At 46.4% G+C, this 12,356-nt stretch overlaps 1 protein-coding gene across 3 annotated transcripts in view; it reads left to right on the forward strand.

The window, feature by feature from the left end:
- LOC102375277 (DEP domain-containing mTOR-interacting protein-like) overlaps positions 1–12,356 on the forward strand; it is a 39,208-nt gene that overhangs the window by 12,810 nt on the left and 14,042 nt on the right. For all 3 annotated transcript variants that reach the window (XM_025201740.1, XM_025201741.1, XM_025201739.1), the window contains exon 6: positions 7,490–7,668. In XM_025201740.1, coding sequence (XP_025057525.1) covers positions 7,490–7,668 — 179 coding nt within the window. The remainder of the gene's footprint in view (positions 1–7,489; positions 7,669–12,356) is intronic.

Below are 12,356 nucleotides of genomic sequence, written 5' to 3' on the forward strand. Positions count from 1 at the left end.
GGTCCCACTTTCCCATCCTGGCTTGATTTGAAACCAGTTTCTCGTCGGTGCTCGGGGGTGTTCAGCTTGGATTGTTGCTCTCATCTCATCCCACACGTCCTTAGCGAAGGTGTCGGAGGGGGAATCTGCTCACTTGCTGAAAAGACCCCAGGGGAAAAACTCCGGAGGAAGGAGGCAGGACTTCAATCTCTTCCTTGCTGCTTAGTTTTTACCACCGTTAACACTTGCTTGGTTTGACGGCCTCCGGAGAGAAGGACCCCCAGTCAGCCTTGGTGTCTGGGATGTGACACCGAGATGATAACACAAGGTCCTGGGCTGCTGGGTACATTATTTAAGTGCCTGTTTCAGCCGCTGCTTCTCTGTTCTGGATGAGAGGAGTTTTAGCCGAATGGTGTTTGATCCAGAGCGAAGCTTTCAGCCTCTCCTATTTTCAACAAAGGGAAAATCCAAAGGACCTCGCAGTGTCCTAAGTCACTTTGCAAAACACATTGTGGCCTTTAAGTCCCTCTTAAAAATGTTACCCACTGTTCATGCCCCAGGTCTAACGTGTTCAGTCCCATGTAGACTTATTATATACATATTTTTAAAGTACCTGACAAAAGCCTTTGGGATTGAGCACTCACTTTCCCTTCCTCTTGTGTAGACATGGGATGAAAAACATAGTATAAAACACTATTTTTTTAAATGGAAAACTCCCCTCTTCTGTAACCATGCCTATGAATGGGGGAATTATATTAAAGTATAAGAGATTTTAATTTGGGCAGAGAATAGAGACTGGTAGGTAAGGGACTGGGTGCCTGGCCCGTCTTCAATGGGTCTCGCTGGCGAGTGCTTCTCCTCGTTGCATATTTGTATCATGGTAAGTGTTTCTAATTCCTAATGCAGGGTTGTGGTTGCACCATTTACTCACTCAAAAAATGGATAGTTTTTGGCTCAAAGAGCTTTCACTCGAAATGTGATGATGAGTCAACCCCTTCCTTTGGTTATTGTTTTTCCCACTCCTTTCACCTTTACCTTGTCAGAGATCATCTCCTTACCCTAGAGCAGCTGTCTTCAAGGCTTCTCTATACATAATGATTGGGAGAACTGCTTGACCATCCCTTCTCTCCCCGAAGCAACACTTACTGCCTTTGAAATGTGTTCAGTCCAAAAAGCAAGTCAGCAGACCCCAAATGTCCTGCAGAGGAAAGCGAGCAGCTGCCAGACTTCTCATTTAATGTCACCAATGCAATGGTTCATGTCGAGAACTGTGCATTGATGGCAATTCAACATTGGTCCCTACAGTAGGTTTTCTAGTGCTCTGCCCGTGTCTTGTGACAGCATAAGGGCTGACTATTAGGGCAGACATTCAGAGGAAGAATAAAACTACCAGCTTGAAACTACAGTCAAGCCTCTGCAGATTGATGGTGCATCAGTATGGACCTTGCAAGACTGGAGTCCAGCATATCCTGGATCTGTCCAGTGACCTAGAATCGCAGAAAATGAGGGTTGAAGGGAGCTCAGGAGGTCACATCTAGTCCGACCCCCTGCTCCAAGCAGGACCAGCCCCAACTACATCATCCAATTTGTAGCCACAAACAGAAAGGATGCTTGTGACAAGATACAACAAATTCCTGACCCATTGACTAGCCCCCCATAAAGGAGCCTGCTCTCTTCCACTATATGATCCATTATATCTTCCTAGTTTTTAGCAGCCAGGAGAAGAAATGCAACCAAATGTGTGGTCCTGTGACGAGCGGTTCCTCCAGCCACAGTTTTGTTCATAAATCTTTTGGGCCATCTGGACTGCACTCAGTGAGCGTGCCTGGGGAATGGATGCCAAGACATACAGAGGTGTCCTTGTATCAGTGGGGTGCTAAGCAGATTAGGCACTGTTTGGGATGAGCTTATTGCAGCCCAAATTCACTTCCTAGAGAATCAGTCTCAGGTAACTTGCTGCGTCTAAGGTGAACTTGGATGAGGGTGGCAGTTTTTGACGTGGGGCTGTTGCAAGAGAGGGGAATGGGGGGAGAAGCATTGTGCCTTGGGCTTCCTCTTCGCAACGTGCTTGATTTCCCTCTCGCCTGGCTAACAGCAGCTGAATTTGATACAGGACAACTGCTGTCCCCTTCCCGAGCTGCTCTGACTTGTTGTCTGTGAAGATGATTTCAAAGCATACTCCGCGCTTGCGTTAGCTGACGTCCGGGTGCTGTGCGTCTGGTATGGCACCAGCAAGATAACGCTCCCTTTTGCTGCAGCTGTGGTTTAAGGTGCTTTTACAGAAGCCAGCAGAGACTTTTCCTTTTTTCCCCTCAGTCCCCTGGTGAATCCTGGGCATTGCTTGGTGCAATACTGTAAAGCACAAAGGCTGGATAGACAGAATGGGTAAGCACTGCAGCAAGAGCCAAAGCTTTCTGGGCAGGAAGGTGGAGAGACGGGACCCAGTGGCTGGCTGTCATTCCTCTATTCTTCCTACTGCCGCACCCCAAAGTCAACTCAAACCTGTCAGGCTGCAACCACAGCTGAAAGCTCAGACTACCGAGGTGCTTGTGTATGCCAGACTTCACAGTCGTTGATCCTCCCAGCACTCTCAGACCGGGAAGTAATGATGGAGACCTGGAGGCAGTGACGTGGCACAGGCCACATCACAAGGAACACGTGTTAAAGTTAAACCCAAGACTGGAGCTCCATAGTGCCTCACCCATTAAACCACGGGCATATCCCCTGTGCAGGAGCCTGCTGTATTGTGAGGAACAGGCTCATTTGTGACGGGCTGAAATAAATCAGCAATAGGATTTTTTCCCCCCAAAGTACCGCCCTCCTTCCTGCACCCAAACTAACTGTGTGTGTCTGAACAACCCTTTGATCTGTCTTCAGGACCCTTGGGCTGCTAGACTAAGGTTGCAAGCACTCCCCGTTTGGGTTGTCTGTTGAGATGAGTTTCTTCAGTGCTCAGACAGCTCTCTCCTGGCCAGAAGCAGCTGCAAATTTTTCTCCTCCATGCCTTTACCCTTCATACAACTCCAGGGTTTGAATTGTGTGGACACTGCACACATCTACATTTAAGTTGTGAAGGAGTCTGTTCTAGTGCTAGCCAAAACTGAGGCCAGGTTCCTGCTTCAGTTGATCCAATCCAATTTCTGTTGCTAGCTTAATCCCAGGACTGTCCTGGACTTTAAAAGACATTTAAAGGACATGTCCTGGCATTTAAAGGAAAACAAAACACCTCTTGGTAGTGAGTGCTTGTAGGACCAGCACCGTCGTGCAAGTGCAGCAAAACCATGAGGTCGAGGGCACAGGGCAGTCTCTTGGGCGTGTAATTCCCCTGGCAGTGAACAGCACCAGTGTTTATAAAACAGGTTGCGGGGGCAAGGCAGGATGCACACCGACGTTTGCAGCTGCTGCACTTGGCACCAAAACCCCCGGCATGAATCCAGTCCCACTGGTTGGGTGATCTGTATCCCCTCTCTCCCTCCTCTCCCACACTGGCATAACCCTCCAGCCTTCCCTTCCTGCACCCCGAGTTTAATCCCAGGTGTGCCTCATTGCAGAGAGTCCAAGAGGAAGGGATGATCTTGGCAAATGCACAGAGATGATCATTTCTCTAAACTGTTGCTACTCTTCCAGGCTCTTAGGGCATCCCTTGATAGGAAAGGGCTGATCAGGGGCTTCAATGAAACAAGCAGACAAATATCTATTTAATTCCTAGGAGGTGGTCTCCACAAAAATAATGAGCATGAAGGGGCATGGCTGGCTTAGCCATTATCATAAGGCTGGGGATGATGGTCAGCATCTTCAGAAGTTGGCAAGTGACTTTGGGTGTCTAAATTATTGAAGCTCCCAATTTGAGACAGTTTGAAGTGCCTTGGCTTTCAGGGCAGGTGCTCAGCACTTTCTGGAAATCATAGCCCTTCTGGTTAGTGATCTCAAAACTTGGGACGTTTTCCAAATCACAAGTCAGTCTTCAAAGCCTGGGGTCAGGGAAGAACAGAAATGAAATGGTAGAGAATAATGGCTACCTATCCAGGTGAGAGAACAACTCCCCAATAATGCACCTGAAACCTTTTGAGCACTCATTTCATTTAAAGGAAGGGACTTTAAAAGCAAAGCAAGGGGAAAAAAAACATAGGAGGAAAGATTAATTTAATTGTAGGTGCATCAGGTGGAAAGAGAGAGAGAGCTGTCTGCGCCCCAGGTCGCTGAGCCTGTACTGTTCCCAGTAATCCCCATGAGGTCCTGTGTGTGGGACTCCCAGAATAAACTCATGGAGCCCCTGAGGCTCCCCTCCCTCTTTAAAGTGCTATGAATTTGCCTTTGAACAAGGTCATAGAGAATGAATAATGCTGCTCTCCAGTGACCTCGACCAAGAAACATTGCGATTACTCAAACCAGCCCTTCCAAAACACGCACAGGAAGGCAGCGCGGGAAAGTGACAGCCGAAGCAGAGCGAGCTCTGTGATCGCCGACTCTTAGCGATTACAACTTAGCAACATGGGAACTTTTTTCATTTATCCAAGATTTGTATAATGGGGTTGGCAAAATCCTGAACAGTGACAAATGAACGCTGTAAACCAGAACCCATTGCAAATTGCACTTTGCCAGCTAGGTTTCGTTCGGGCCCTTCCTTGTGTGACTTTTCTATATGCCCTCATGGATGCAAGAACTAATAAAGATTTAGACTTCTCCTAACACTCTTGACCTAATATTTCTCATCTATAACAAGTTTTCCTAGATAGTGGCGTCCCTCTTGTTGACGACAAAGAAGGCAACATTTGGGCGAATGACTGTCTTTTTGTTCCAGGACAGCAGGACTGTACTGTCTAGTACTTTGTCCAGCAAATGGTCTCTTGCACAGGAAAGGATCCTTGCAAGGCTTAAAAGAAATTCTTTCAAGTCCTACTGAGAATAAAGCAATCTACAGAAATGCTCAGTGGTTCAGTATGGCCCTTGGAATGTGTTTTAAAATGAATGATTTGAAACTCGAAACCTCTTGGGACTAAGCAGAAGATAGGATCAGATATTTTCTTTGGGGGAAGAGTCCATGCATTGGGCATTTTCCAATGTTAATATTGTGAAAACTGTAATGACTGTACGGCAGGGTTTGGGCTTGGGTACAAGTCTCTTGCCAAGTTTGGTATGCTTTGGTTTGCAGTTGGCTTTGGCTTGAACACAAGATCGCTTTGATATGTGGCCCTGTTCAGTTGTCAAGGTCACTAGGAAGATCAAAATTTTCATCGTGTGAGTAATGCTCACTCCTGCAAATATTTCTACTGAAGTCACAGACTATTGCCAGAGTTTTGAAGGACCAGACCTTAGGGACTGCAAATGTCCCAGCAGAAAACTCCTTCCCAGACTAGGCAAACTTGGTTGAGAAAGAAAGTGTTAGTTTTAAAACTATGTATACGACTAGGTTTTTCATCTCCTATGGGAAGCTAATGCTCCACTACCCCAGGAATAATAGAAATTAATAAGTTTCTGTTGTGCTCGTAAACGTGGGCTGGTTTTATGTGTATTTAAGAATACACAACTGAATGATAAGAGCAGCTTTGAAGGTTTTTCACTTTGTCAGCAAAGCCAATGATGGTCTATCTGGATGCTTTGTAGTGTATGCTGTAGCTGACCTGGTGCATTTGCTGGCATGGTTAGCAGGAGAAGGGACCTTACTACAGAATAGTGCACATATAAGCAATTCATTTATTTGCTTTTCTTTGCAAGCCTTAATCAGCAGATGTGGGTTTCTAGATACATGTTAAAAATGACCTCAGTACTGCTTCTCAGGATGAAGGCTAGTATGGATGATGAGAAACCACATAAATGTAGAGTGTATATGCATGTGTGCAGGTGGTATGGGGAGGGAGTGCAGGCAGCATGCCTTATGCAAAGTGTATATTTTGAGGTGGACTTTGGTTACCTTTGGCACGTACAATTATTTCTAAAAATTAGGACAAATTAATAATTGAAAAGCCAAATGACTGCAGGCAAAAGATGACTGATGCAACCTGGACTGAGCTCAGGTCTGATGAATGAGGGAACTGGAACAGAAATCAATAAACCCAGATCAATGTGCTGGAAGTCACTGATGAACAAAATCATGAGGATGGGTTTTTTTTGTCCATAGCCCCTTTTTGGGATCCTTAATTGTACTGCCGAAATGAGGAATATAAAGCGGACAGAAAAGTGAGCTTTACTTTCTTGGCTTCTCTGCTGTAGTCAGCTGTGACCCCAAGATCCTCCGTGACACCGTTGGGCTTTTATTGCCCTGAGCTTTGAAGGTGAGCTGGCCAGACAGAGCTAGCGACAACCCAGACGGTCACCTCCACCAGTTTTAGCTAAGTCCTGAACAACACTTGGCTTCTTGATGTCACCTTCCTCTTGCCTCTTCCTGTCTCCAATCTGGCATCTTTTTCTCTCTCTTCTTTTGTTTAAAAGACATCTGGCTTTGCTGGGCAACACTGCCACAAGCCCGTGACCAAGAAAGCATGTCTTCAAAAGCATTGCCTTAAGCAGCTGGTGCTGGTAGGATTTGGCCAGGTCTCAGACCTGAGCAGCCTGTGTCTGTGCCTTTCTTCAGCAGCAAATTTGCAGGGAACAGTTGGTATCAAAAATGGAAAGTGTACATTTTTCTCTCTTTGCTGTTCTTCTCTCTCCCCTTCCATGGGTTTGTCTAGTTGTATCTTCAAGGAAGTGGGACCAGACCCTGACAACAACTGTCGCAGATTATCTGAACAAACTTTTTTTTCCCCAAAAAAGGCCAGTTACGACCCTCTGGAAGACCATCAAACAAGGGGCTTCCTTGCAAAAACTCTCCGCAGCTAATGGGGTGAGGGAAGGGATGTTGCTTAAAATGTAAAACGACACCAATACTTTACATTTCCAACGCTGGGGCTGCTTCCTCCTCCTAGCGTCTCTTTAACAAAAGGTTAAAAAGATTTTCACTGGTTGTTTGCGGGCTGTGGTATGCGGGCAGAGCGCCTTGCTTTCCAAACTCTGAACCTAATCATTTAACCCTGTAACATTAACACACCTGTCCCTGGAGGCCACTAACACCTGTAGGTTTTTCTGGGTCTATTAATTCTGCCCAAACTGCTACCAAACTCTAAATTTAGAAATGTGTATGCTCTGTGACCCCTGGAATAACTGGTTTGTCTGTTAAGGCAGCAAAACGTAGCACCTGGCAATGTTGTCACCCGTGAACGTGCGTGTTTACTGTACACTTTAAGAAATGCATCGGGTGGTTTGCGCAGGCGAAGAACCAGTTCAAACCATGTCCGGGGTTTTCTGAGTTTCAGCAGAAGTTACCAGAAACTTCGCAGGATTGGGCCTGCCAGTTCATGTCAAATTTTAGTCTTAATCAGAGAGGCTTAATTAAGCATCCAGATTGTCTGGTAATTGCTCGAAGCACGGATGAGTACCCAGCCTCGGAGGGTACGTCCAGGGTTGCCCTGCATGGAGCTGCTCCTCTGAGCTGTCCCAGGGGCTGCAGTTATGTTCAGCAGCTTTCTGTCTCTAGGCTTCGCCTGCATGATGGAAAACTCATTAAGGACCGGCGGTACCACCTTCGAACGTATCCCAACTGCTTTGTAGCGAAGGAGCTCACAGACTGGCTGATTGACCACAAAGAAGCACCAGACCGCGAGACGGGAATCCGCCTAATGCAGAAGCTAATGGACCATTACATCATCCATCACGGTTGGTGAAATCCTTTAGCTACCTTTTTACTTGACTCTTCTAAGTGTCTGTCCCTTTTTCCACAATCCCTGGCTTACATTTTTGGCTTCCCTTCTGCAAACCCACAGGCAGCTCCCCAGAAATCAGTGGAGTTATTGATGGGACTGGTCTCCTATTAATTTTCCCAGCTATTTAGGTTTGGCCCCTGCCCTGTGATTGCTACAGAAAACAGGCTATGGCTGTGCTTGAGCGATGTAGTCCTTCCAGGTGTGTCACTTTGGAGAGGGCAATACCGTCCTCTCAGCAGGCTCTTGCCTACAGCGAACACCCCAGTAGCTGCTAAAATACTGTAGCTTCGGCATTCCCAGAGCCCGATCCCACCACTGTGTTTGTGCCCTGCAAAACCAGAAAATGGAAGAAATAACAACAGCAAAAAAGCAATGCAGTTAAATGGATTTTCACTGCCCCAGCCCCTAGCTTCTCAGCTCCCATGAAGGTTGGTCAGAGAGGTGGGGCAGGTTGCAGACCCCCTAGCTCCACGGAGTAAGGTGACCCTGACATACCATGAGTCAAAATAAACTCCCAGAAATGCCTCCTTTGGGAATTTAAAACATTCTGGGCGTGTCTACACGTGCATTTACTGCACAGTAAGTTACTGCGCAGTATGGGGTTTTTAAACCGGCATCTATATGTGTAGGTGTTACAGCGCAGTAGCGCTGTCTTCACTTCAACTTGGGAGTAAAGTTACTCCCAAGTCAGAGCTCACGCACACAGTGTTACTGCGCAGTAGGGCATCTGTGTGTGCTTTACTGCACAGTAACTAAGTGGGTGTAAATTTGCTACCTGTATGTTGCAGGTAGCAAATTTACACCCAACTTGGTGTAAGTCACCACAGGTACTGTGCAGTCACCTAAATTACTGCACAGTAACTGTGCACATGTAGACGCATCCTCAGTGTCCTTTTACAGGCCTTTTCTGGAAGCAGTTCTGAGTACAGATTAGCGTGGTACCTGGCTCTGATGAGTCTCGACTTAAGTCTCCTCCTATTTTTGGGTCTCTCTCCCTCTCTTGTAATAGCTCCGTTTTGTTTCTGTAGAAACCCTGGACATACATTACTCTTAAGAGAGGTTTGACCAAGTCATAGGCATGCCAGTGTGAGAGAGCCCTTCCCAAAGGTTTGATCCTGGATCTGATGGAAACATCTTGCCCTTGGGTGCAGCCATGTCTCAGTTTTCCCCGTCTCAGAAATGGGCATAGTAGCAGAAGTTTGGAAGGGGGTGGTCATCTCCATGAGACATGTCTCACATTTCATCTGTGAATTCACCCATGAAGCCCAGTAACCCCATGGCTGAATTTGTGCATATTTTCTACATGCTCCATCTTGAAAGAATTTAAGTGCCATGTCCCTTGATTTGAAAGCAAGCCCCCAGATTGACATGCTTTTGTAACTGGGTGCTGCCTTGTGAAACCACACTTTGCAAACATTTGCTGGGTTTTGGGGTTTTTTTATAATGGGCCAAGCCAAAGCTGTGTATTTGGTCTAGACCCAAGCTTTGGGGCATCTGGGATATCCACTATTTGAAGATATCTCAGTTTCCCCTCTCCAAGAAACAGGTATAGTAGCAGAAGTCTGGAACGGACTGGTCATTTTCTATGAGACATGTCTCAGATTTCATCTGTGGGTTCACACATGAAGCCCAATAACTCATGGCTGAATTTGTACATATTTTCTATACACTCCATCTTGAAGGAATCCAAGTGCAGAGACACTGCCACGTCCCTTGGTTTGAAAGCAAACCCGCAGATTGACAGGCCTTTATATCTGGGTGCTGGCTTTTTAAACCACACTTTGCACACATTTGCTGTGGGTTTTTTGGCTTTTTTTTTTATAATGGACCAATATTTGAAGATCCAATATGTAAAGAGAGAGAGACTTATATTAAGGTCTGCACAGTCATTCAAATGAGTGGTCCTACCTTTTTAATGCCACACATGTGTGTGCATGGTCTCTGCCTTCACTTTGCACTGCTCATAGCTTTACAGGAGGTGAGAGAGGTCGTTATCCTGCTGTGAGGTGCAAGGTTTGCAGTGCATTTCATTCAGCATTATGATGCCTTTCTAGTAGGTTAGATCCTTCCACGGGGTTGTGTATAGGGACCCCTGCCATGCAGTATAGGGTATCTGAAGGAACGGAAACAGACTCTTTAAAGATGAATGCTATCATCAGAACTTGTTTTGGGGTATCTAGATTCAGGGAGATAATTAGCAAAGACAGAATCGGCAGCAGAGACCCTGGGGCTGCCAGGGGGAGTTGTATGGAGGAGCTGAAATACTCAGCTCTCAACGCGCTGTCTGGCAGAGCACGAGTTGAGCGTATTTCCTTCTCAGGAGTCGCACAAGGCTGGCTTGTGTGTGTTGCCTGCAGCCTAAGGCAGGATGAAACTAAAATAAACACAGGCTGGCAAGGCGAGGAGCTGCCTTCCTCACGCAGCTCGGGACCAGGTAGGGAGGACTCAGCTGTGTGGGGAGGGGTCCTCCAGGCTGAGTGTCCGCAGAACGATGGACAACTTGATATTTTTCTCCTTGTGGCTGGTAACCAAGCAAGAAGAGGAGCCTGGGACACTGATTGAAGAGCTCCTTTATCCAGCGGGTCCTTCAGTGAAGGCAGTGTTTTCCCAGCCGTCTCGCTCGGGTAGATTAGGGCAAGTTCAGACAGGCTGGGAGAAGGTGTGAATTCTTGCTTCCTTCGTCCTTGCCAGAAGAAGAAGGGCCAACATTTGCGTTTGTGCATGATTGTTTGTTTGGGTGGAGTTTTTTTAATTTTTGCCCGCCCTACTCAAGAGCGCAGTATGCTGCGCCATGTGTCCTTGAGTCACCTCTGGACCAGCTAGTTGGCTTCTCTGTCCTGCCCACAGACAGCAGCAGCATAATAATAATAATGTTATTCCAGCCAGTGGCTTTTGGACCCTGTGGGGGTGCAACCCTGTGGACGTATAGGATTATTTGCAGAAATGGATTTTAAATCTTAGTTGCTCTTTGTATTAAGCAGGTATCTTGCCCAGCTTGATGGGCTGGGCTCTGCAGGGAGACACATTTAGGGACAGGGACCCCATCAACTTGAAGTATTTCCGCCTTGTAAAGAGCTGGATTTCACCTGGCAGGATCTGGTGAGTGCTGATCCAAGCAAGCCAAAAATGCAAAGTGAAAGCTGAAGAGGAAGCTTCTTTCTGAAGGGCCAGACTTGCCAAAACTCATGGCATCCATTGTTTGCGACGGGCCGGTTTTACCTTTGTTCTTAGAAGCTGCTGAGTGCTCGGGAAAACTCTGCGCACTTTGCCGAGCAGCCAAATGGGAGCTGAATGCCCTTGAAAAATCTGCCCCCAAATCTCCAGCATGAGAGACATGGGCACGCTGGCGTGCGCTGCTCCTCGGTCAGGAAAGGCTGCCGCGGAGGAGAGGGAAGCAGGTGCTATTCTTATTGACTCCAACCCCTGTTATACTGGTGTCTAGAAATAAACCCGTCGCCGCTGCAATGCAAACACTCTATCTGTTGCCATCTGCTGCTTGCTGAGAGATTAATGCCCTTTTACATTAAGCTGCCTTGAATATAAATAACCTCTGTTTCTGTGCTTTATCACAGAAGCATAAAGCTGCAGCCATTAGTTCTGGGTTAACCATTAACGCTTAAATCTGATTATTTTTCCATCTTCCCAGCTATTTTTTTCACAACCAGGTTGACAATTTCAAAGAAATCCATTATTTAATTAGGCCTTTGAAACACAGGGTGCAAACAAAGCTTTTGATTGGTTATCAAGGGCGTCCACTACCTACATTTCCTACGAACCCTTATCAACCTCTTCCGTTCTTTTTATTTCTTTTTTTTAAAAACCTTCAGCCTGCTTTGCAGCTAGCTATTCCTATTTTTTTTTGTCTTCTAGTAACAAGGTTGTGTGCTTACCAGTGTTGGGGTTATTTCCCTGCAATCATCCCTCTGCAATCATGTGCCTTCTGAGTCTCCGCAGAGGAGAAAGGCAACAATTACCTCCTGAAATGCATTGCCTATGGTATCGCCTACTTGAGTGATGTAGATTAGATGGTTACCATAGGGGTGGGAAACTGGATTTAGGATTTCACCTGCATGCACAGTGTTTTCAAGTGGCCAAAGTGTGTCGTCACCCCTGAGCTCTGTAATTCCTGTCTACTCCCCTGTCCCCCGACCCCTCGAAGGACTGACTACAAGTCTAGCTGAGCCATTAGCACTGCTCATCAAGATGGGTAACACTTTAAAGACCCAGAAGAGGGGTCTCCTTGGGCTGATCCTCCAGCCTGAACATTTAATGCTGGCATCACCATTCATCTCCCCAGGAGGCAAAAAACATAGTCCTGAAGATGAGTGAATGCAATAGCACTTAGCGTTGGGGCTGGTCGGTAAAAGGCAGGTGTATTGTCCCTAAAGCTTTCTGCAGAAGTAAGCGTTATTGCTCAAAACTTTCTTTAAAAAATGATATGCATTTTCCAAATGAAGCATGTTGAATCGCACATGCTTTCTTGGATCAATCCGTCTATATGTGGGACAGTGAGGGGTGATCACTCTTGACTTTTTAGTGGAAAAATATTCCTTTTTATTTTAATTGGGAAAGTTGTTTCCCAAACCTTGTTTCGTGGGTGAAGTGGCTTCTCACTGTGTGTGTGTGTGTGTGTGTGTGTGT

This window comes from Alligator sinensis, unplaced genomic scaffold, assembly GCF_000455745.1.
Source record: "Alligator sinensis unplaced genomic scaffold, ASM45574v1 scaffold752_1, whole genome shotgun sequence".
NCBI lineage: Eukaryota > Metazoa > Chordata > Crocodylia > Alligatoridae > Alligator > Alligator sinensis.